The sequence below is a fragment of the Nicotiana sylvestris genome, chromosome 2, assembly GCF_000393655.2.
Source record: "Nicotiana sylvestris chromosome 2, ASM39365v2, whole genome shotgun sequence".
NCBI lineage: Eukaryota > Viridiplantae > Streptophyta > Magnoliopsida > Solanales > Solanaceae > Nicotiana > Nicotiana sylvestris.
The window spans coordinates 209,790,905-209,816,580 of NC_091058.1; the positions used below are offsets into that span (position 1 = coordinate 209,790,905).

The window sequence follows — 25,676 nt, forward strand, 5'->3', positions numbered from 1 at the left end:
AAAAACATAAACACATTTTATATATTTTGTATGTCGAGTGTAGAAACGGTTACAAAATATCTACAACTTACATAATTGTATACAAGTTGTAAATAAATCATATTTAAATTATAGTTTTTGACCTAATTCTGTACACAGAACTTGTATTTAAGTTGTAGATAAATTGTAGATTATGACTGAATTTGTACATTTATGTAAATATGAAAACTTAGACAAACCATATAAAAAAGTTTAAAATCTCGTATTATATACGAAAAATCAACAAAAGAAATTTCATGCTCATGGCTCGAACCTCAAACTTTTAAGTAAGGATGAATAAAGCGCATTAACAAATGCGACATCATACCAAGAAATTAGGTTCGTATTGGGACCGAACTAAATTTAGATTTGTGCCGAAAAATCCCACATTAAAAGATAAAATGTTCTCAAACCAAGGTGATTTCATACGCATGACTCGAACATCAAACCTCTATATATGATAAAAGAAACATTTACCATCCTTTAATTATTTCATAAAAAAAATGTTGCGTGGAAGAAAAGTAACTTCCAAATTCCAATATCCAAAGACCTTTTTCATGATTATTTACTCTTTCTTTGGCTTAGAAAAAATGAAAATCAAGCAAACAATGGGCATTGAGAATTTGCTCCGTTATTAATGAAATTAAATATCATATTAATTTGATCATAATAACAGTATGATTATTAAACAAAAAATATAAGAAAGTACAAAATTGTTCAATTTTCAATAGTACAAAGCAAACAACAACAACAACAACCCAGTGTAATTCCACAAGTGGGGTCTGGGGAGGGTAATATGTACGCAGACCTTACCTCTACCCGAGGGGCAGAGAGGCTGTTTCCAGGACAAAGCAAACTTAAATCATTTTCCTTTAATTTACTAATTTGTGTAGTTACACATTCTAGTAGTAATAATTACATAACCATGTAGCAAAAATAAAAAATAAAATAAAATAAAATACAAGAGTTAAAAAAAAAAAAAAAATGAAAAAAATGCCAAGCAAATAAACCCTTTTCCGAAGATTCACACTCCTTCCTCTGCAAAACCCTAGAAATACAACCCCTTCCACTGCCATAGCAGAGAAACAGAGAGAAACAATCAAACAGAGAACTTCAGGGCCTATAACACCACATATATCTAGGTACAAGCACCTCATTCTTTTGTTTTCTATTTTTTTTTTTTTTTTTTTTTTTTACGCGCTATAATTCTGTTCTATCACTTACTTAGGGTTTTGATTTTTGATCGTATAATTTTGTTGCCTTTTCATTTAAGGCATATGGAGACTGCAGCGGCGGCAGTAGCACAACAACCCGTCTCTGCTCAAGTTGTGCGTATACCCTTTTTTGAGATTTTTTTTCATTTTCTGAGCTCAGTTCTGTTTTTTTTTGGGTATTCTCTTCTTATGGGGTTGGGGAGGTTAGTTAGATATTGAATATGGGTTGATTTTTTTGTTTTTGTTTTTTGGATATAGGTTGCAAATGCTTTTGTGCAGCAGTATTTTCATATACTGCACCATTCTCCTGGACTAGTTTTTAGGTTTTACCAAGAGATAAGCAAGCTTGGACGACCTGAAGACGATGGGTCGATGAGCGTTACAACTACAATGCAAGTAAGCTACTGAATTGGAACTAACCTGTATTTTCCTTGTCTAGGCTTTTTTAGTGGTCGTTTGGTTATGAGGATGTGGGATAATGATCCCGGGATAAAATGTGTGATTATATTATTCAAATGCTTTTGGTTGAACTTAGATTCCAGTGTAAGCTATCCCGGGATTGTTTATACCGAAATTGTGATATTATTTTTATACCACACTCTATCTGAGATAACACTTTTCTCCCCCAATTTAAACTTAAAGTTTATCAATGTTTATCTGGTGGAAAACCTAACACATGTTTTATATTATGCGCTTTTATATACCAATAAAAGTATATCCAGTAATAATCTCTGTCATTATTTAATCGTTGTATTATAATCCCCACATTATAAATCTATTATGAACTGGTGACAAACAAAACGACCCTTAGTTTGTTTAGAGATTTTGTATGTTAGGTAGAAAAAAAGTAAAGACTTTCTAGTCTTAAGTTAAGAGTCCCTAATTTGTTTTTAAAGATAAATTTATTAAGTGCCGGGAAGAACTTCTAGTGATAAAGAGCCCTTACTTTGTCTTAAAAGATAAATTATTAAGTATTGGAATGAAACATGTCCAAATGGAACAAAGTATATAATGATGAGTCATATAATCGACCACAACTAGTTTGGAATTGAGAAATAGGGTTTTGCAGTTGCGTTCTTTCTTGTATCCTTCTCCCGGGATCTTAACGTAGTTTGTGAAACTTTCTTCCATTGTGTCCAAACTACGTGCTGTTTATGATTATAGCACTGTGTCTTTGTTTCTATTTGGCTAGTTGCAATTTTTTTTACATTAAAGGCGATGTATGGGCTTCAAGTTTTAATAGTTGTTGAATTGATTTTACGTTCTGCACTTAAGCTGTTAGTCATGGATATGTTAAATGCTGTGACGTGGAGGCATGCGAAGATTGCCGGTTCAGGGTTTTGGGAATATAGAATTATTATCTTTTCCAAAACTTTGAAAATTGTCAAACCTTGATCTACTCACGCTTCATTATACGAACGAGGTGGAGTTGACAGTTTACTTTGCCACTGTGCTTGTTCTACGTGCTGTTTATGATTATAGCACTGTGTCTTTGTTTCTATTTGGCTAGTTGCAATTTTTTTACAATAAAGGCGATGTATGGGCTTCAAATTTTAATAGTTGTTGAATTGACACTGTGCTTGTTCTCTGTGGTAAGTTTTGAGTTTAAGATTCTAAAGCCCGTCATTTTCTTTTGTTTGATGTCAAACACACAGGCAATCAATGATAAGATACTCTCACTAAACTATGGGGACTTCAGAGCGGAGATTATATCTGTGGATGCGCAAGAATCCTACAATGGGGGAGTGCACGTCCTTGTGACTGGATTATTGTCTGGGAACGACAACGTGGTCCGGAATTTCTCTCAAACTTTCTTCCTAGCACCACAAGACCGAGGATACTTTGTTCTGAATGACATGTTTCGATATGGAGACAGTGTCAATCAACATGTTACTGCCGAGGTCCCGGCAATTAATGTGGTGGCTCCTGTGACTCCTGAACAAGGTAATATAAGTTGATAGGTTTTTTTTTTGTTTGATCGTGACCTTAAATTGGAACTGAGCATTGAAGTAAGTGTTTTCTATTTGTTGCAGATCCCCCTCCGGTGCAGCAGAATCACATGTCTGAGCAGAGCTCACCATCAGTGGAGGAAGCTAATGAGGGAGAAGTTTACAACCCACCTGAGAATGGTGACATACCTGTCAAAGAGGAAGATCCTGTTGCTGAGGTTGTTGATGAAATGCAAGATGACTCTCAAATAGCAGTTGAATCTAACATCAAAAGTGAAGATGCTCCTAAGAAGTCATATGCTTCAATTGTAAGTTCCCCCCCCCCCCCAACCCCCCACTTCCCCCCAAAAAAAACACAGAATCCTATCGCTTCCGCATGTTTATTTGTGAAGGGTTGAACAAGATTTTAAAGGTTTACCATTTACATAAGAGATTTTTGGAGGGGGGAGGGGTATGATGGACCTTTATTAAGTTAAAACAATTTGCAATATTTTTTCAGGTCATGCATCTCAAGGAAAGTGCTGCTAGTTTCTCCCCTCCTCCCGCACCTGCTCATCGGAAGCCTATGGCAAAGAGCGTTGAGCAAGCGAATCAACCTCCTATAACAGCGACTGATGGCCCAGCTTACAGCATAGATTCTGTTAATGACGCGAATAACCAAGAGGGAGAAGGCAAGCAACTATGCTATTGTGCTCCCATTTTGTACTCCCTTCGTCCTAATTTATGTGACACTCTTTCCTTTTTAGTCAGTGCCAAAAAGAATGTCAATTTTCCTTATTTAGAAACAATTTATCTTTAAAATTCCTTCTTTACCCTTAATGAATTAATTTACAATCACAAATATCTAAGGTCTGTTTTAGACCACAAGTTTCAGAAGTCTTCCTTTCTTTATTAAACTTCATGTCGAGTCAAACACCGCCACATAAAATTAGGACGGAGGGTGTATCTCTTTTTAATTTTGTCTTGCTGCTAATATATTTGATATCTTATTCATATGTTCGCTTTTAACTGCTTCCAGCAACTGAAGGCTACTCAATCTACATAAAAGGCTTGCCTATGAGTGCAACTGTGGCGTTACTTGCAGATGAGTTCAAGAAGTTTGGGCCTATCAAGACTGGAGGCATTCAAGTCAGAAACAGAGTATGTGGTTTGCCCTAACATTTTAACTAATTAAGGAAAAAGCAGAGTAAATTGTTGGTTAATGGATTTCTTTTTTGGGCGCTTGCTGATTCTGTAAACAATTGTAATTGGCGGATGACAGCATCAGGGATTTTCGTTCGGTTTTGTGGAATTTGAGGTGGCAAGTGCTGTGCAAAAAGCTATTGAGGTATCTTCAATTTCGTTCTCTATATATCATGTCTAGTTTATTAGTCTAACAATTGTATTGTTTCGAGAATCATTGATAAAATTTGTTTTTATGCCGATTAAGATTATTGTGGCTTACTGTCTTAGCTAATTTATTCATAGCTATCTGAAATGCCAGGTCTAGGCAAATTGCGAATTGGTATACTTAATCTGCACTGTATTTCGATAAAACTTTATCAGATTTCCCTACAATTTCAATTGCTGTGATGAATCCTTGTAGAAGATGAAATGTTTGGGATTCTTCGGAGAGACCAAATTATCCTTGTTAATTCTTTAGTGGTCCATCAAATAGAATGACTAAATTTCATGTAGAATGTACTGGTTATGAGCCTTGTGAAAGTCTTTATGTGTTCAATTCTTCTTAGAAAAATAGTATCTCCATCATGTATTAGAGTTAATACCGGAAGTGCTTAAGATAACTTACATAGTCCTTATATTATGTACACTTTTATACGGTGTATTCCAACTCATGTATGTTTTTTATGTCTCCTGAACTTTTATCTAGGTAGGTTTCATCATTAGTCTTACTTTACTATTTTGGGAATCTATTGTTTCTTCTTTGCAAGTTTTATATGATGCAATTACCCTTCTGATCTTCAAGTGTAGTAAAGTTTAACCACTGGCCTTACATTGTCTCTTCAATGTAAGGCCCCAACTATTTCCAGACCCAGTTTAGTTGATAAATCACTTTTTAAACGTGTCTAATAAAATGAAGAAATTGATTTTACATAGTCAAGAGTATTAATCTTTTAGTGATATCATAATAAATTGAGTATTTTTATGCTGGTATCAACCTACCATTTTTCTTGATAAGTTTTTTCCTCTATATTTCAGGCATCTCCAATTTCAATTGGTGGACGCCAAGCTGTTGTTGAGGAAAAAAAGTCTACAAATTCTCGAGGCAAGTTTAATATTATCCTTCTGAAGTAATTAAAGAATGAGTGTACAGTTAATTGCTGGAAAATTTTGAAAAAAATGCACAAATGACATGTGGTAGAGTTCTTGAGAACAAGAAATTGAACCAACTTTTAGCACCAGGAGCTGTTCTTTGTATTTCAGTTTTCGGTTATCTTATCCGTTCTGTTCTCTATAGCACAGGGACATTCTCTCTTTCATTTATCGATTTTTTTTTTTTTTGTATTAATTATCCTCCTCCTTTCAGGTAACAACAGGGCTAGATTTCAGTCCGGAAGGGGTTTTGGTTACAGGAATGATGGAGTAAGAGGTCGAGGAAACTATGGAGGTGGCAGGGGTTACGGTCGAGGTGATTTCGAAGGAAGAACTGAGTACAAGGGTGGCAACCGCAGCTGGTCATCAAACCGTGGTGGGGGCGATGGATACCAGCGAACTGATAACACAGGTGGCAATGCTGGGCGACCGAATCGTGGTGGAGGGATGCCTAACGGAACAGCCAAACACACAACAGCATGGGTTTCTACTGCACCTGAAATATAGTAGCTTAAAAGCAAAATTTCAACTGATTATAGTAGTTCTGAAATTGGCATTTTCTAACAGTTGACGTCCCGGGTAGGAGAAGTTTTGTCAGGAGCAACGATATTTTTGCAAGAGCTCTTTTTGCTAATTTTCAGTTCCCTAATTTCCCCTTTAATTGGTATAGGTGGGGTAGGAATTGAAGGTAGGAATTTAACTTCAAGTAGCTTTGGTTAAGTAGTATATAGAGTATCTAAGTCCCTAGGAAGAGATTATTCAGTCATTTTTATAGGCCTCTCTATATCAGTTGAATTGTTTTTATTTGGAGGCTATATTATAGCAATTGTGGAAATGAGTTTATATTAGCTGTAAATCTCTCATGGATTCTATTATCGGTGGCAGGTAACAGGTACCCGACGGAATAAGATTATCAGCCTATACAAAAGTAGAATGCTACATAATTAGATTAATTGTTGCACTATGCTAGAGTATGATACATTAAATGAGAACAAAACTATTTACTTGATAAGTAGTGTAAATTTCTTCATGTTCTCCTTGTTGCTAATTCAATTCATAAACTCTCCTGTGTAAGTTTTCTCACGGATAAAGGAGGTTGCGACAGATTGACAACCAGCGTAAAACTAGTTAATTTATAATAATCCCTCACAATACATAATTGTTGTTGTAGCTAATTTAATTCATAGAAAGCCAATTTCATTACAAGCCATCTCCACAGTGCACCTTCTTGTTCTTGTTTACATGATGTAGCCATCCAAATCCTCTAAATGCCTTAGAAATCTTGACAAAATTAGGCTTTCCCATGCCCAAATTCATCTTTCCAGCTGAAAACTTTAATGCCTGTAAACAACACAACTGTTCATCCATTTCTTCTTCAACCTCATCATATTGTTTTTTATATCCCTTCAATTCTCCTTTCTTTTTCAAACTATTTTCCCTTTTTCCCTTGTTCTTTTTGGTGTCCATTTCATGTGATTCCCACAATAAATCCATTCCTTCACTATTGCTATAACTAGCATTGTGTCTTTCCTCAAAAAGTTTGCATGCTAATGTCCTTTTCCACTCTTTTTCTTTCCTCATTGATCCATAACTAATTCCCACATTATCAAGATTTTCACTAAGTCCCTTAGAATGGACATTTTTCACTAGTACCTCCTCCTTTTGTTTTTCAATATTTTTTTCAACTTTTTTCACTTCCACATTCTGACTCCAAGTTGTGTTTTCAAACTCATCTACTTCTCCGAAGAAATTTTCCAATGTCTTCTCCTCTATGACATGCTTAGTACTCTCCATTTCAGCTGAATTTTCTTCTAAAGACTCATCTTTGTCATGACATGAAGAATCAAGAAAAGGGGTGGTTTCACTTTCCTCAGCTGATATATAGTCCAAAAATTCAACAGAGTTTTCTTTAACATCAATTGTCGACGAGCCAAACACGATCTTGTAAGCTTCACATTCCTCCAACTTGTCAGTTTCATCATCTCTTTGTGATTTTAATCCTGATTCAAAGAACTTTGTGGAAGTAGAGTTGTTGTGAAGGATGAGAGTTGGAGAGATAGTAAGAAGGGCAAGAAGCAAAAGGGTAGTTGTAATGAAGAGAGGAGAGAGGAAAGAGAGGAGTTTAATAAGGTAAGGTGAGAAGAAAATGAAGTATAAGAAGTAGAGAGGGTGAGAGAAAATGAAAGAAAAGAAGTGGAAAAAGTATGACATGAAAAGACTCAAAATTTGAGGCCTAGTTGAAGTAGTACAACTTCTTGGCAAGCACAACTTAGACATTTTTCTTAATATCTAGTAGTTCAGTATTCGTTGATGTTGTTGTTTGCGTACTTGTCGTTTTGAGAATTAACGACTAGATTCTGTTGATTCACCATCCATTTGTCCTTAAACTATAAGAGGTTGAAAAAGAACTTGATTGCGAACACTCTTCTTTTGTTCTAGAGAATTGTAATAATCCAAAGAAATTCTCCTGGCTTAACTACTGGTCAATTTATAACGTGTCACATACCCTGAAAACAACAACAACAACATTTAATAAGTATGTGAAAATTAGTGGAAGGGAGAAGAAGAGGGGATTGAAAATTGGAAGATGGAGAAGAAATGGAAAAGGAGGATTTTGGTGTTCTATTTTGTTTGAGTAGAGAAATGTTGTTGTGATTGTTATAGTAAATGTGGTGTGAATGAAATGAATAGAATGTGTTATGTCTCTCTATAAACCTCTATTTGGTTGTGTGAGAATCTAAAAAGGAAAGTAATAATAGAGGGAGAGAAACATCATTTCCTTTGGAAACTTTTCTTCTTTAACTACCATATAATTTTACCTTTTTCTCTTTGAAATTTGCCTAAACTAACAATGGAAGGAGAAACATCATTTCTTTTGGAAACTTTTCTTCTTCTTTAACCACCAAATAATTTGCCTTTTTCTCTTGAAAATTAGCTAACCACCCTGATTGAAATCGTACTAACCCCCCCCCTCTCCCCCTCCCCCTCCCTCTTTACTACTCCTATTGCTAAAAATAAGCGGATTAGATAGTTTATAATTAGTTCAAGTTTTATCCACCAATAGTGTAAAAAGTATTAATACAATTAGATCATGTAAAATCAATTGCAAGTTTCTACGCTAAGGCCTCTTTTTTTTAAAAAAAAAAAGATTAAGACGTCTGAATACACATCTGAGTGTCAAAATGTGTGTAAGATTAAGATATCTAAATTTGAATATATATCTAAATATTAAGATGTGTATGGAGATATGAATAATAAATTATTAAAATTGTTTGATTTTTAACATCTGAATATATAAAAATATCTTTATTTGAAAAGTAATAAACATAAAATTCAAATGAAATACTAATTAATCTAATATTCTATCAATGAAATATATAATTTTTTAAAATATGATAGTTATTAGTGGTGATGGCTAACGATAGTACTTGTGAATGCCGACTAGAGGGTGGTTGATGATAATTTTGGTTGATGATGGTGGTTCAGGGTAGTAGCTAATGGTGATTGGTAGTGGTGGCAATTATTATTGAGGATGGTGGTGGTGGATGGTGATAGTTAATAATAGCAGGTGGTGGTGGTAGTTGTAATTGAGGAAGGTGGTAGTGGGTGGTGGTAGTTTATAATGACGGTAGTGTCAGCTATGGTTATTGATGGTGATGAGGTAGTTAGTTGTGGTTGTTGAGGTGGATTAGTGTTAGTTGTGGTTGAGAATGATGGTGGTGGGAGTGGTGGGTGGTGGTAGTCGATAATGGTGGCGCCTAGATGATGGTGGTGGTGGTTGGGTATGGTAGTTGTGTGTGGTGTGGTGGTAGTTGATAATGGTAGGTTGTGGCAGCAGCTAATAATGAATATAGGTGATAGCATACTCATGAAATTAAGTCTATGTTATAGATCTTAATCATATAGACATATTTAGACCCATTAAGTGGTTGTGAAATAAAAAAAACACTTAATAATTAAGATGAACAATTAAGATTTAAACTTTAAAAACAAACACACTTAATGTTTGAAATCTAAATGATTAAGATTCAGAATTTTATTAAGTGCAAACAAATGAGACCTAAGTTTAGGTCTTAACCCCGAAGAATGGCAGATAAAGTGTAGTTTAGGGTTCGGCCATACCCAATAGTTTTAGTTTAAGTTTTGTATTTTTCTTTAAAAAGTTATTAAATATATAAAAATATTAATTTAGAATTCATTAACTTAAAAACTAGATCCGAACATGTAAGCTTCATAGGAAAAAAAAAGAATAAGGAATGGAACATACAAAAGGTTTCTAATTTAGCTATTTACTCCTTCCGTTCCAGTTTATGTGAACCTATTTCCTTTTTGGTTCGTTCCAAAAAGAATGATCCATTTCTAAATTTGGAAACAATTTAGCTTAAACTTACAATTTTATCCTTAATGAGAAGCTTTTATACCCACACAAATACACTGGGTCCCTTTTTGACTTATTTAGGACCACAAGTTTCAAAAATCTTCTTTTTTTTAAACTCCGTGTCCAGTCAAACAGGTTCACATAAATTGGAACGGAGGGAGTAATAAATAACTCATCTGCATAGTAGAAAAGCAAAAAACTTCCCACAACAATTTGATAAAGTAAGAAAAGGAAATGAGTTACATGTAACTAAAAGGTTCACTCTTTTATACTTAGTAATTTATTTATAAGTCCTTTTAGTTTGGGAAACACTAAAATGGTTGGAAAAGAATTTATGAAAGTGAAATTGAGTTTTATCGAACTTGTCGGCAAGTCTTTAAAAGTCCTTCAATCATCATGTATCGCCAAAGGAAAAGGAAAAGATATTTTAAATTTTTTTACCTTAGTCATAGATAATTCCCCATTATTCACTTGCATATACCTACTATTAAGAAATTCAATTTTTTTTAAAAAAAAAAATTAACAAAAAAATAAGAAAAAGATTCAAATTTATCCTTGAAGTATGCGATTTGTCTTATAATTGTCGTGTTTACATTTTGGTCCATGAAGACACTGTTAATTTTGTCTCATATTTGCCTCATCCTCTACAATAATTTGAAGCACATTTAAACAATTAAAAAAATCTAAATATGCTCCTGAACAATGTAAAAAGTTTAAATATAGCAGTACATGACTCATCAGACCAACTATTTTACTATTAAAATCATTAGTGAAAGGGCCCGAGGCGGATCCAGGATTTGAGTCATATGAGTTCCTACCATAATTTCAAATTAATATGCAATAATAACTGGGTACACAATCAGATATTTACTAATATTTGGTGAATTTCTTAATATAAATACAGAATCTACGCAAGAGTTACTGGGTTCCCGGGAACCCGTAATCTATGCACTAGGTCCGCCCCTGAAAGGGGCGTATTTGTGATGAAAGATAACGATGAAAACTTTCAAGGACCAAAAAGTAAATAAAGAATAAATGCAAGACAAATCGTAGACGTTAGAGATATATTTGAATTTTTCCCAAAGCAGTGGATATGGGACTGCTCTTCCCTTAATCAGAGTTCACATGTTAGCGCTTTCCTCGAATGAGGCCCTACACGCTGCGAATCTGGATATAATTGGGCTTTAATGCGGATACCGGACACCGAGTGGAAACAAAAAAGGTGAAGTGAGGTTAATAGAAAGTGTGATTATGGAGGTTTGATGAACTTTCACATGGGATACCAATATACCACTCAATTGCATGCTATTGGTAGCTATTTTTCATGTCAAAAATGGATGTCCCACAATGTCTGTTGTTACCATTTTAATTATTTACTTTGACTCTCTAAAGGGTATCTAATGATAATTAAATGAACGTTAAATAATTTTCTATTATTACAACTTGTTTGAGTTTTTATTAGTTATAGAAAATTGTTTACATGTAAATTATTAACTCAAAAACTGTAAATAATCTGTGTCTAAATCGCACCTACAACTAATAGTAGGTGATATTTGTCCCCATGTTACTATCTAACGGATGATTTCACGATGGACCCGGAGCAGGATCTAAAGTTTATGAGTTATTAATTTGTCATCGAATTCATAATTTGTTATATTGATTCCCTGATACAAATATAAAGTTTAAGCAAGGCTATATTTTATTCGAAGAAAACCGATAAATCATACCAAACCGATAATTAGAGTCAAATCGGGAAAAAAATTTAATTGTGGTTTGATTTGATTTGGTATTAGAAAAAAAGTCCGACCATAATTGATTTAGTTTGGTTTTAACTAAAGAAAAAGTCAAATCAAAACCAAACTAACCCGATATTATATTTTTACAATATTTAAAAATATTTTATACATAATTATATTTATTGTAATATAATTTATAAATATTTCTTAAATATTTTCATATTTTTATCTTTTAACGTATTGTTTCAAACTTGGACTTAAAAACTTAAATGGTCCAATAAGTTTCATAGCCCATAAATATAGTAACTCAAAGAAAAGTTTAAATCAATATTAATGCTAACAAAATAAATTCACTATAGATGAGAATATTGTTGGATATCTATTTTTTTGTTTTGCATTAGTTTACAGTGAAAGTGCACAACTTAGTTTATTTTTTACTTTAGTATTAATCATGTAATTAATAGCACCTATTTATTCTACTTATTTTAGCAGTAGTACTTTTTAATTATGTTCATTTCCTTATGGTATATTAATTCGCAATATTTATTTTATTCAATTTTATTATCTTTATTATTGAATATTTTAGTACAATGCTACTCATCTCATATTATTTGGTGTTATTTTTTGAAAAATATATTATATTGTGATATTCTATTAGGACTAAAGAAATATTTGGAGTAAAAACTATATATTTGTGCTATGAAGATTTTATTCGGACCCCCCCCCCCCCACCCAAAAAAAATGGAAAAGTTTGAGAAAATCAAGATTGAAAAATTCAAATTTATTGGTTTTGTTTGATTTATAAATATAAAAAATACGATACCATTAATTTGATTTGGTAATTAAAAATCGAACCGATCCGACTCGTGTACACCCCATTCAAAAACTATTCTCTAACTCTGTCCATGTTTCACGTTCAAATCACCAAAGGGACCTATCTAGGAAAAAAGGACCTTCCTTCACTAGCTTTTCAATCTTTGTCCCCTATGAGGCATTTAGTCAATTACGTTAAACGTGTAGATAATAATTACATCTTCTTTTCCCTACTTATCTTTCCAATAATGGTAATAAAGTAACTCTAAAAATATAAAGTTCACATTACTTAGCTTATTATTGCTACTACTAGTTAAGATGTACACATCAAACATCAATAGATTTAATTTAGATGATTTCTTATCATACATTATCGTAAGGATAGAGCATAAAATCCGAAAAATAAAAAAATCAGACCAAACCGAATCGAACCGAATTAATTTAGTATTTCGGTATCGATCGTTTCTTCGGTATTAATTCAATATAATTTTTTCACAAAGACTTGGTACGATATCGAAACCTTATCGAAACAGACAAAAAATACCGATTCATATCGATCTATTTTAGTACGGTATTTAATATGCACAATTGATAAACCGAATACTAAAATACTCTATCGAATACCGGAGTATCGAATGCCCGCCCGCCCACCCCTACATTATTGGACGACCGAATCAATTCAACCTTTAGCACTTCCTATACTATTTTCGACCAGCTCCACCTCGATAAAAATGAACTAAAAAAGAAAATAAATAAAGCTTAGGTGGTTTTAGTAAGTAAAATGCAAAATAATTAGTTTACTTTTCGAATAAAGTTACCCATTAATAGTTAAAGAAAAAAATTATACATAATATGGCAGAGATGCTGTCAAATATTGTGATGCCCTCTAAGAAAACCTGACAAAAAATGGATATCATTGAACTTAAAATATCGCAGCATGCTAGTGACATTGTCCGTTTCAGATAGGTTCCCACGATTTTAAAACGTGTCACTAGAGTCTAATGTTTATTTATTTATATACCCAACATCTCTTTTGTACTTTGTCGATATGAAATTTACCTAGAGTGTACACCTCCGTTTGCTGGCTCCAATATAATATACTGGAGACTGGAGCACCGGTGCTCCAAACTCCAGTATATTATGCTGGATCGGTATATTATACTGGAACTCCAGTATATTAGATTGGAGTTCCAATACAACTCACTAGTGATATTGTCCGCTTCGGGTATAATCCTGCACCGATTTAAACACATGTTACTATAATCTAAGGTTTGCTTACTTATGTATCCAGTATCTCACGCGTATTTAATTTACATAGAATTCGCCTGGGGTATCACATACCGTAAAAATAGCACGGTCTAGCCAGTTTTCGAACTGGTCATTCAAAAATAGCCAGTATTTGCTAAGTCATTGAAAAATAGCCACTATTTTGCTGCAACAAGGACCGGTCCAGTATAATATACTGGAGTTCGGTGCACCTGTGTATGAACTTCCAGCATATTATGCTGGATTGATATACTTTGTTGGCTCCAGTATAATATATTGGAGACTGAAGCACCGGTACTCCAAACTCCAATATATTATGCTGGACCGGTATATTATACTGAAACTCCAGTATATTAGACTGGAGTTCCAATACAATATACTGGAACTCCAATATATTATGCTGGAGTATTTTTCTGGATTTTGAACAGTGTTTTCGTTCAGATTTATCTTTACATAAAAAATGGCTAAATTTCGATTACTTTTGAAACTGTGGCTATTTTTGAATGACCACTTGTAAATCTGGCTATTTTTGAATTTCTCCCTCACATACCTCATTTCAGAAATTCTAATAGTTTAAATCATACAAGTCTTTATTTGGGCTTGTAAAGCCCAACATGTTTTACAAATTTGGGCTTTATTTGGTCCAGCTTTAACTACTTTTAGCCCAAAGTTCAGTCAAACTTTCCTCGTCGAAAATCCCATATGGGCTTCCGGGTCCTCGACCAGCTCCGATTCCGATCACTGCCTTCACTTCCATAGAAGATTGAAATCATCAAATTTGGAAAGAGAAATCCACTGAATCCAATGGCTTCCATTAGTAAGAATAACACACAAGAAGAAGTTTCTCCTTCTTCATCAGTGAATTGGAAAGAACGGATTCTTCTTCCTACTCTATTAGCTGGTATTTTTTGCTCTCCCTAAACCCTAATTTTCATTCTATTTACATTTTTTTTCGACTGTGTAGCTCCTTTATTTGAAGTTTTTACCAACTTTTTCTTTTCCAAAATTTTAGCTTTTATACAGTATCATCTGTCCCAATTTATGTGGCAGTATTTGACCGGTTATTAACTAAATTATTTTTAAATATGGAAATGTATCGTTTACATAAATTGGGACAGAGGAAGTATTAAATTAAATGGTCTGAATAGAGGGAGATGCATAAAAAGGATTTGTATAGTCGATTTTACTTGTTTAGGATTGAGGCGTAGTTGATCGAATTGATTGATTGAGATGAGTGTTTGTCTAACTTTTTTCTTTTGTTTTGTTTTTCTTCCGTTTGAACTTAGGTGCGGCTGGTGGAGGAGCTGGTTTGATATCAAAGCATCGGAAGGTTCACGGCTTAGCAAACATTTGTACAACTTATGCGACTAATTTTGCTATTGTTACTGCATGTTACTGCGGTAATCTCACTATTTTACTTGTTTTAAAATGTTTATAATCTCTCCTTATCAACTTTATTACTAAAATGTCTATATCCCTTGAGCATGAAATGTAGATTCAAGTCGAGTCGAATTTGATTCGAAAATGGTGATGGCGAATTGTGGCATTTTGTTCTCAAATAATTGAAGATTCCATCAACTGGGCTTCTATTATTTGTATTATTATCACCTTTGGTTTTGGTTGATAAGTCCAGCTTGTTCTATTGTTACAAAGTAGTATTGGAATTAAATCATGCCGTGGAAACAACCTCATCCAAAAATGAAAGGTAATGTTGTGTACAATAGAGAAAATGTGGTCCGACTCTTCCCCGGACCCCGCTCATTGAGAATAGTACACCGGGCTGCCCTTTTTGTTAATATTATAATTAAATTAATAGACTGGGTTAAAGACTTAGTTGTTGTTTTATTGCACTTCTATTAGGTCTTGTGTCTGTTAGGAGTCCATTAATTTTGGTTAGATTTGAATGACCATGCAGAGATTTACCGATTTCGAGAAGAGAGAACCCCTTGTTTGTATTAAAAGATAAACTAGTTAGCATTAGAATGGATGTACTTGAATGGAGCAGAATGGATACGGAGGATTCAAGCCAACTCCAACTAAGTTTGGAATTGAAGTTACTTGATTGATTGTATAATTATGGTATTGAAGTTACTTAATTGATTGATTGATTTTACAATTATGGTATTGAAGTAGCTCGATTGATTGATTGAATGATTTTACAATTAAATATCGGTCCGTGCCGTTTATAATTTGGAAAGGCTGATAAGTTGGTTTTCTGTTCAGATTTCTGCTTCATCTGCTTGCATCTTTCAGATTCCATGTGTAATTTTGACAGTCTTTTGTTTCATCTTATCTGCATTTCTGCAGATAGTTAATGCTGGAACACTGCTTTTGTCGTGATGTTGATGACGGCTTTATCAAAAAATTTAGTGGTCATCTAGTCTAGCAGTTCATGTCATGAATAAACTCTTCTTTTTGCAAACCATTCTTCTTCAAAATGTGAATAACAGCTTTATCCCACACTGTTATCAAAGGCTCATTTAAGGCACGCTTAAGCCCTGAAGCTTAGAAAAGCTCAAGGAGGACGCTTTGCCTCGCTTAAGTTGCTCTTCAGGTTAGGCAAGGCACTAAGGCGTGTGCCTCAATGCCCATGAGTTCTATCTTGAACTGGGCGGTAGTGAACAACAAATATTATCAGCAAATAAGTGTATTAGTTGCTGAGGGAAACAACTGGAGTGAATTTGTTTATTTTTTCTTGAACTACATATGTATTTTTAATTTTTCCCCTTAGTTGCGCCTTTTTTAATAAAGCCCGCACTTTACTTGCGCTTAAAGCCCAAATCAACTTGGAGCGCCTTTTAGAGCTTTTCGCTTTTGACAACACTGATCCCACAACAAGTTGATCCCTATCATTTATGCTTTTAGATTTCTTCTTTGCAAGATGGACTGACCCCGTAACAATGTCGAAACACCTGGCTCTGAACTTGGGACATTGATTGCACTTAAGATTTATCTGTTACTTACAAGTCTATGGGTCAATGGTAGTAAAAAGAGTGAAGATAGACCTATTACAAGTTTGCTGCTGCTTCTCTCCATTATCACTGAAGACTGAGGTTAATATATGCTTCTTTGTATTTGCTCGGCAGGTGCACGTGAGTTTGTAAGAGTAAGTAGAACAGGAAAGCCTGATGATCTGTGGAACTCAGCAATTGGAGGCTTTGGTAGTGGTGCTGTACTTGGACGCCTGCAAGGTTAAATTTGCAATTCTCTCTCCTCCTCAATCTGTTTGTGTGTGCTTGCCAACACGTCAAAAGCTCCAGTAGGGACAGGATAATTTGAACATTAGCTGATCATGTGGTCTTACTTTAAATGACATCATGTGTTTAGTTATTTAAAAAAGAAAATAATATTATGTTTATAATTGATCATGGTACAAATAGTTTCACTGAGCTAGCCTCTTCTCTGATTTTCCATGGTCATGCTTGCTGCTTGTTGAAGTCACATTATGGCAGCCATATTTGTTAAATACTGCCCTTTTTTCATCTTTAACCGGCAAAAATTCTTTAACGTCCCCATTTGCGAGGAGATCCAAAAATCGAGGAGACTGTTGACAATAGGTTCATAGAAAAACATCAATAGGTTCGTCCCCATTTTGCATTCCTTGCAAAATGATTGTATGGAGAGTCGTAGGATGTCGGATGCTGAACATGTTTTGTTAGATTCAGCTTAAAAATTGAGCTAATTATGCTTCTTTTTCCCCTTTCTCTTCAGTTTGTGTTCCAATGATTTGTCATATAGTGAACAACAGTTACTATATGCACTTAGTACTTTATCATACTGGTTATACAACACAAATAACTTCCCTCAATCCCAAATTAGTTGGGGTCGACACTAACATTTTTGTGATATTAGCTATGGGTTTGATACGTATCAAAAAGGTCTTGTATAGTTGTATGGGGTTGATACCTTTTATCAGTTCAATGCGAAGTTTATATGCTCATGAGTCATGATGTAGAAGCTTGTCGAAACAATCTCATTCTCATAACTACTGAAGTAGTTAGTAGTTTGCCCAAACTTAAGATTTCCATATTGGACAATTATTTTGTGCAAAGCATCCTTAAGCTTGAAGCTTGCACTGCGCAATCTGGAAAATGCTGTGTTGTCCATCAGTTTGGATGCAGTTTGAGTGGAAATTTTTCATGAAGCATTTCATCTATGCTTTTCACATCTGAGATTTCCTATGTGCTTGTCTCTTAAATGTACTATTGATTGTGCTCGATATTTAAGAACCTGATAAATGGTTTGCTTGTTCTGTTGGATGATATATCAGGAGGTCAACTTGGTGCTGTGCGTTATTCTGTCATGTTTGCAGTTGTGGGAACAACAGTTGATTATGCTACTACAAGAGCAAAACCAGTGTTGAGAAGCTACTACGACTCTATAGTCAATAAGAGAGATGATTGGTTAAAACTTCCTGAATGGTCGCCAATCAAAGTGCTTGATGAGGAGGCTCTTGCTGCAAAGCGTGCTCGGGAGGAGGAGCTATACAGAAGTGTCCACAATCTGAAGAAGGAATCATAATGTTTTTCTTAGTTATTTTCTTTGCAGGAGGCATCATTTATGGACTGAAAGGTGGGAAGCAAAGCATATAAGCAGTATACTTCCGTTTCGTGGTTCTTTATCTTTGAGAAAATATCTTTTTCTGTTTGAGTGCAGTTTCTTTGAGTGGTTACTATGACAGATCGTAGAAACAGAGATTGCAAAACATATGATGGGTGTTCTACATTTTTGTGAGCTTCCATTGCAGGTAGATTTACGCTGAAGAAAAACGCATATTCTGAATAAATATTGTACTTTATTAGCTGGGAAATGGCAATAATTTTGCACTTGAAACCTTAAATTAACCCAAGTACAAGTGGTCATGTTGCTTGCTTCTAGTTATCAAGTTCTGCCATTTTTTCACAATTTAACAATTTCTTTTGTAAAATGCAGAAGGATATTAGTGATACCAATTAGTTGAACTAAGTTCTTGTTATGTTAGTATGTTGCTTTAGGTCCAATGTTTCTAGGTGTCTTTTAATATTGTGAGACATTTACATGTTGGTAGAAAATATAGAGAACTTTTAATGCTTTTTATTTTTATTTCTAAATTTATTTTATACAACATTAGATTGTGATAATTTTTTTTTGAACGATAAGGAAGCATATATATTAATAAGCAAAACTTACACCGAAGTTACATAGTCCCGAAGGACATTACTATTGTTTAAAGTTACTAGACTATTACAAACATTGGTACTTAGTTGCTTAATTCCAAAACAAAGGCCTTGCATGTCCTTTTCCAAAATAGCTTCAACAAAAAGAGGTGTGCGAGCAAGGTGATAGCATTTATCCAGCTTGAAATCCTTGACTACTTCCTTAGCTAGGCAATCTGCTACTACATTTCCTTCCCTAAAATTGTGCCTGATCACCGTGGATTTCAGTCGGTGCATTAATGATCTGTAGTTAAGTAAACATGCATTAGTACTGGCATTCTCATCCATAAGCATCTTTATTATATCCGTTGAATCTGATTCAATCTCTATAGCAGTATATGGCATCTCCACAGCTAATTTTAATCCTTGCTCCAATGCTAAAAGTTCAGCCTGCAAGGAGCATGTTGTATAGCAATATTTTGTAAAACCCATGATCCATTTACCAGAGCTGTTTCTGAAAACCCCTTCTATACCTGCATGAAGCTTTTCTTTCAAGAATGCCCCATCAATGTTAAGTTTTATCTTGTTTGGAAGAGGTCTTTCCTAGTGAATTTTAATCTTGATTGAAGATTTTTGTATGGGATTTTTTTCAGTAAAGAAGAGAAATTCCCATATTTGATGGAGAACCTGGCTAGGATTAATATCCACGTCCAAATTGTTTACGTTGTTATTTCTATTCTTCCACAGATTCCAAATCGAAAAGTGGAGAATATTTTTCCAAGCATAATGGTGATGACTATCTTGTAGATGAGAATTCCTTAAAATAGCTAACCAGTTGGATTGTGCATTACTCCGATTGATTATTAGACCAATACTAGACCAATAACGGATAGCTATAGGGCAAAGGAGAAAAATGTGAGTGGCATCCTCATGTCCTTATTTGCATATAGGGCAAATAGGATCAATATTAATACCAATATAGTGAAGGTATGTTCTGGAAGGAATTTTATTATGTATGCATTGCCAAATAAAGAACTTGATTTTAGTAGGACAATGTAGATCCCAGTGATTATCCTCTAAAAGTTTGTAGCAGGACTTGGTTATAAACATGCCATTGCTATTCATATCCCAGGACATTAGATCCTTACCTATTGAGCATAACGGCATAGGAGTAGTCTTGATCTTGTTTATTAGATAAGGGGGTAGGTCAAAAGAAATTTTTGAGATATCCCATTGATCATTAATAATTAGCTGACTAAAAGAGATTGAGTAATCAAATTTATGGAGAGGACCTTCTATACAATGTCTAAGGCTAGGAGCATTATGAATCCATCTAGAAGTCCAAATATCAATATTAGAACTTTTGCCCGGATGCCACAAGGTTCCTTTTATAAGGATTTTGTACCCTTTTAGAAGGGCTGCCCTGCCCAGATAAAGGAACAATTTGGGGAAGATTTTTTATGGGCATATTTACTAGCAATTAGTTGAGCCCAAGGGTTGTTAGGAAAATTAAAAAGGCGCCAACTAAGGCTAGTAAGGAGAACAAAATCTTTTTGGAAGGCTGATTGAATTCCTAGACCTCCTTCAGATTTTTGCTTAGTGACTAATTTCCAATTTACTAAATAGATTTTTTTCTTAGTATTAGTGGTACCCCATATATGATGGAGCTAAGACTCGGGTTAGGACAGTTGGAGGCGACTCCGACCATTTTTCGGTTGTTACGGGGTTGCACCAAGGGTCTGCGTTCAGCCCTTTCCTATTTGCCCTGGTGATGGATGCCATAACGCATCATATTCAAGGGGAGGTGCCATGGTGCATGCTATTTGCTGATGACATAGTCCTAATTGACGAGACACGACGCGGCGTCAACGAGCGGCTAGAGGTTTGGAGACATGCCTTTGAGTCTAAAGGTTTCAGGTTGAGCAGGACGAAGACGGAATACCTCGAGTGCAAATTTGGGGCCGAGTTGACGGAAGCAGGAGTGGAAGTGAGGTTTGACTCACAACTCATCCCTAAAAGGGGTAGTTTCAAGTACCTTGGGTCAGTTATTCAGGGGATCGGGGAGATCGACGAGGATGTCACACACCATATAGGGGTGGGGTGGATGAAGTGGAGGTTAGCGACGGGAGTCTTGTGTGACAAGAAAGTGCCATCGTTACTAAAAGGTAAGTTTTATAGAGCAATGGTTAGGCCTGCTATGTTGTGTGAGACCGAGTGTTGGCCGGTTAAGAACTCACACATCCAGAAGATGAAAGCAGTAGAGATGAGGATGCTGAGGTGGTGCGGGTATACAAGGATGGATAAGATTAGGAATGAAGATATTCGAGAGAAGGTGGGCGTGGCCCCCATGGACGACAAGATGCGTGAAGCAAGGCTGAGATGGTTCGGGCACATTTAGAGGAGGAGCACTGATGCACCAGTGAAGAGGTGTGAGGACTGGCTGTGGTGGGCACGAGGAGAGGTAGAGGGATACCTAAGAAGTATTGGGGAGAGGTGATCAGGCAGGACATGACACGACTTAGGATTACTGAGGACATGGCCCTTGACAGGGAATTGTGGAGGTCGAGCATTAAGGTTGTAGGTTAGGGAAATTGTGAATATTTCTACAGCGCACTAGAGAGAGACTAGCCAGTTAGGAGTTAGTCTTAGGATGCTACTGATCAACTACTGATGCCGGACTTTATCTGTTGGATATCAGTATACCTTCCATCATTTTCGTATTTCTTATATTGCTGTTATTTTGTTATTTTATGTTATGTATTTTATGTTATTTTATTATGAGTCTATTGATAGTACTAATATATCATCTCTTGTTGCTCTCTTTAGCCGAAGGTCTCCTGGAAATAGCCTCTCTGCCCCTCGGGATAGGGGTAAGGTCTGCGTACATATTACCCTCCACAGACCCCACTTGTGGGATTATACTGGGATGTTGTTGTTGTTGTTGTTGTTGTTGTAGTGGTACTCCATATGAAATCCCTTTGAATCTTATCAATTTGATTTAACACTTTTTTAGGAAGCATAGTGTATTGCATAACATGAGAAGTCATAGCATTAAGAGTTGAGGATGCCAGAGTGGTTCTTCCCGCAATATTAAGAAGATTAGATTTTCAAAAAGAGAGTTTAGCTCGCATTTTATCAATGACAAACTGAAAATCTTTAGGCTTTGGCTTGAGATTTAGAATTAGGAATCCAAGATATTTTCCAAACTCAACACTAGGCGTTATGTTCAATAAGCTAACAAAATGGTTAGAAATGTCCCGTGGACATTTTTTGGAGAACACAATCCTAGATTTAGAATAATTAATAGATAGCCCGGTTTCTTCCATAAATAAATTGAGGCACTGATTAATACAATTACCCGTCTTATGGTTGGCTTTACCCATTAAGGTCAAATCGTCAACAAAAAATAGGTGTGAAAAATAAGGACCCCTTGGGGTAATTTTTATCGGATCTCACTTCAAAGTATCCACTTGATTATCAATTAACCTAGACATAAGTTCCATACATAGAATAAATATGTATGGTGACATGGGATCACCTTGACAGATTCCTCTACTTGGGCTAAAGTAATTAGTCTTGGTTCCATTAACAAGAATACCAATTTTACTAGTGCAAATACAGTGCATAATGAGTTTAGAAATTTTGGGAGGAAAGTGAAAGAAAACCAGAGTTTTATGAATAAAATCTCATTCTAACTTATCAAAAGCCTTTTAGAGGTCAATTTTTAATAACATATCATATTTAGAACTGTTTGAAGAGCACATATTATTGATAATTTCTTGAATAACAATGGCATTATCACTAGGTCTCCTATTTTTAAAAAAGCTAGATTGAGTAGGGCTAATAATGACGGAAAGAAAGTGCTTAGTCTATTAACAATAATTTTTGTAATAATTTTGTACACCGTATTACAAAGTCCAATAGGTCTAAAAATTTTTAGATCAGTGGCATTGTCAATTTTCGGAATGAGGCACAAGTACGTATCATTAATACCCTTAGGGAGAGATTGTGATTCAAAAGCATCTTGGCAAAATTTTATGACTGAATCTCCAACTATATTCGAGTATCCTTGATAAAAGAACGGGTGAATACCATCCAAACCCGGGGCTTTAAAAGGCTTGAACGAAAAAATAGCTTTTCTGATTTCTTCCTTTGTAATAGGATTATCAAGGGTGATTAAATCATTGGTTCTGAAAAAGTCATTTTGATTTTTAAAACAAGCCATCTTACTATTATTTTAGAGGTCTTGTAGGAATTATCAAAATAGTTGAAAGTGTGTTCTAAAATGGATTTAGCATCAGTAATCCATTTACCATTTTCATCTTTAAAGTACAAGATAGAGTTGACACGTTTCCTATTGGTAGTCATACTGTGGAAGAAACGAGTATTAGCATCACCTTCATTACACCAACTAATTCTTGAATAAAGCTTCCAAAAGTCTTCTTCCATTTTTAAAAAGGCATTATACTCTTGTTGGAGAGTAGTTTCCAAGTTCATTAGAAAAGGACTAGTTTGATACTTTGGCGACTTTTGAATCCTATCTAGGCGTGCCAACAGTATTTTTTTCTTTTTAAAGATATCACCAAAGGTATCATTTTTCCATGGAATGATTTTTTCTTTGAAAATCTGTTGAACCTTAGGGAGATCATTTGTTTGCCAACTAGTCCTAACTATATTAACAAAGTTAGGATGCCTACACCATATAGATTTAAGTCTAAATGGTTTGCCATTATGAAATCTATTGTTAGGGAATAATTGGAGTAATAAGGGGTTATGATCAGAGTGGGTTTTTGGGAGGTGGACAACCGTAGCTTTTGGGAACAGACTCATCCAATTATTGTTTACAGATATTTTATCTAAACGTTCCATAATTAATTTGTTAGACTTTCTATGGTGGTTAGACCACGTATATTTACAATCTTTAAAACCAAGATCAAAAAGGTTACAATGATTAACACTAGACCACAAACGAGAACTACGTCTACTGTTAATTTTCCTACCCCCAAATTTATTATCCATGCAAAAAGTATCATTAAAATCACCTCCCAAAAGTCATGGTCCTTTATAATGCTCATAAATTCCTTCAATATTACTCCAAAGATTGTTCCTACTTGCTACTTTAGTACTAGCATAAATGGATGAAAAAAGCCAAGAAATATTTAATGGACGTACCTCAATATTAGCATGTATCTCTTGGTTCCTTCTCACAAAGTCTTTCACTGTGACCACATCTGATTTCTATAGAATGAACATTCCTCCAGATTGTCCCTCAGCTGGGACTTCGATCATTTGAGTGAAGGGAAAGTCATTAAGGAGAGAGACATGGTTTTCCATATGAATCTCCAGTAAGGTGACAACACTGGGTTTATGGGTATCGATCATTTCTCTAAAGTTTACTCTAAAAGCATCATTATTACCACCACTTATATTCCAAATGATAAAGTTAATCGGATTAGGCATCATATTAGGGAGATTAGGGTTATGCATGCTACCATTGTCCCTCATTCTTTGTGGAGGGGGAGTTGGGTTCCTCCTGATCGAAGGTATCAGGATCATTGCATGGCTTCCCACAGTTGGATCCTGTGGAGGCCTGACATCCATCGAGAATTTGTAAAGTGTTGGGGGACAACTGAGAACGTATCTCTTCTTGCGCATTTCCCTGAATAGATATACCTTTACATCGTTTAGACTTGAAAACTCTAGGATTTGGTCTGACCCCAGCAGGTTCAACTCCTTTGCATCCTCTATTGGTTGATCTTCTGGTTCTGGTTGATTGGGAGGAGCTTGTTGTTGTGGAACATTGTTTTGATCTAGAGGACAATTTGGTTGGGGATTGTTTTCATGTGGAGGAATTTGCATTTAGTTGGCCATCTGATTCGTTGCATTGGTGTTTGGCATGGACCATGACATGAATATTGGGTTCATGTTCGAGATCTACCCCGGTGGAAAGAATGGGAGATCCATTTGCATGTTCTGAGTTTGGATTGGGTTGAAGTGGGGTGGTAGACTCCATTAGTTTCTCATGGTTTGGGCTAGGTTGGAGTTCATCGATGAAGCTAAGGGGTGAAGTATGTTGTTCAACCAAACATGGTTGAAATAGTTTCTCATTGCCATATGCATCCTTTCCGATATTAGTTGGACTAGGAAGTGTGAGTTTTGGAGGACTATCACAGTTTCCTGCCCATCCAATATCATGTTGAATGATATTGCATGCCCCATTAATGCTTGCTCTATCCACGAGAGGGGTTGATGATCTTGATGGAAGGGTGGTTGAACAAAGAAGATTTGGTTGTTTGTTTGTGCTGCCTGGGGGATCAGAGGGTTGGCCATTGTGTGGGCTCATTGATGCCTTAGGATTTGGACTAGACAATAACGCCTTCTTTGGGATACTGGGATTCTGGGCATGTTTACTACTTCAAGGATGGTTTATATTAAGGGAAGTAGAAGAGTCTTCTGAAGGGGTAACTATGGATTCTAGTGTTCTAGGGGGGTCAATACTTATTACCTCTATTTGCATGCTTTGGGGGGTTGCTTGAGCCGATGGTATTAGTAGGATTTTGTTTAGATTTTGTCTCTGTAACGTGTAAGGTTTCTTCAACCATTTGTTAGCCAACGGGAGAGTCTTGGGATAGGTGTTGAAGATGTATTTTATTGTTCATGCAAGGATTAGCTAGGCTGGAGTGTGGTTAATGAGACCATTAACCACACTTCCAGCCTAGACCATTAGGGACTAGGGAGGTGTTTGTAGCGTGAGAGAATTGTTAATTTGATTAGTTAGGGGAGTAGGCAGATAATTAGTGTCATGTAAAGTATTTGGTTGGTCCTTAGCCGAGTTTACCACATGGAAATTTGAG

At 35.4% G+C, this 25,676-nt stretch overlaps 3 protein-coding genes across 4 annotated transcripts; 2 read left to right on the forward strand and 1 right to left on the reverse strand.

The window, feature by feature from the left end:
* The first annotated feature begins 1,011 nt into the window (after window positions 1–1,011).
* On the forward strand, window positions 1,012–6,350 carry LOC104218087 (nuclear transport factor 2-like). The gene is made up of 10 exons (XM_009768486.2): window positions 1,012–1,160; window positions 1,292–1,346; window positions 1,491–1,628; window positions 2,888–3,176; window positions 3,266–3,489; window positions 3,681–3,852; window positions 4,200–4,321; window positions 4,443–4,508; window positions 5,381–5,447; window positions 5,709–6,350. Exons 2-10 carry the CDS (start codon window positions 1,296–1,298, stop codon window positions 5,999–6,001), a joined length of 1,422 nt encoding a protein of 473 aa, XP_009766788.1. The 5' UTR covers window positions 1,012–1,160; window positions 1,292–1,295; the 3' UTR covers window positions 6,002–6,350.
* Window positions 6,351–6,694: 344 nt separating this feature from the next.
* Window positions 6,695–7,771, reverse strand: LOC104218086 (uncharacterized). The gene has a single exon (XM_009768485.2). It carries the CDS (start codon window positions 7,769–7,771, stop codon window positions 6,695–6,697), a length of 1,077 nt encoding a protein of 358 aa, XP_009766787.1.
* Window positions 7,772–14,372: 6,601 nt separating this feature from the next.
* On the forward strand, window positions 14,373–18,527 carry LOC104218088 (uncharacterized). 2 transcript variants are annotated; one of them, XR_708904.2, is made up of 5 exons: window positions 14,389–14,588; window positions 14,974–15,087; window positions 16,774–16,878; window positions 17,958–18,259; window positions 18,344–18,527. XR_708904.2 is itself a non-coding variant. In XM_009768487.2 (4 exons), the coding sequence occupies exons 1-4, from the start codon at window positions 14,492–14,494 to the stop codon at window positions 18,206–18,208; spliced, it is 567 nt and encodes a 188-aa protein (XP_009766789.1). In that variant the 5' UTR covers window positions 14,373–14,491; the 3' UTR covers window positions 18,209–18,527. The 2 variants fall into 2 exon arrangements, 1 of the variants encoding a protein (XP_009766789.1); XM_009768487.2 differs by having other exon boundaries at window positions 14,373–14,588; window positions 17,958–18,527.
* The last annotated feature ends 7,149 nt before the right edge of the window (window positions 18,528–25,676 follow it).

What these genes read in the sequence shown, in the direction of transcription:
- LOC104218086 (XM_009768485.2), bottom strand. Translation starts at nt 7,771, where the DNA reads ATGTCTAAGTTGTGCTTGCCAAGAAGTTGTACTACTTCAACTAGGCCT.
- LOC104218088 (XM_009768487.2), top strand. Translation starts at nt 14,492, where the DNA reads ATGGCTTCCATTAGTAAGAATAACACACAAGAAGAAGTTTCTCCTTCT. An exon ending in TGTTACTGCATGTTACTGCG is followed by an intron (nt 15,088 to 16,773) that starts GTAATCTCACTA and finishes TTTGCTCGGCAG; the next exon opens with GTGCACGTGAGTTTGTAAGA. An exon ending in TGTACTTGGACGCCTGCAAG is followed by an intron (nt 16,879 to 17,957) that starts GTTAAATTTGCA and finishes ATGATATATCAG; the next exon opens with GAGGTCAACTTGGTGCTGTG.
- LOC104218087 (XM_009768486.2), top strand. Translation starts at nt 1,296, where the DNA reads ATGGAGACTGCAGCGGCGGCAGTAGCACAACAACCCGTCTCTGCTCAA. An exon ending in AGAAGTCATATGCTTCAATT is followed by an intron (nt 3,490 to 3,680) that starts GTAAGTTCCCCC and finishes ATATTTTTTCAG; the next exon opens with GTCATGCATCTCAAGGAAAG. An exon ending in GCATTCAAGTCAGAAACAGA is followed by an intron (nt 4,322 to 4,442) that starts GTATGTGGTTTG and finishes GGCGGATGACAG; the next exon opens with CATCAGGGATTTTCGTTCGG.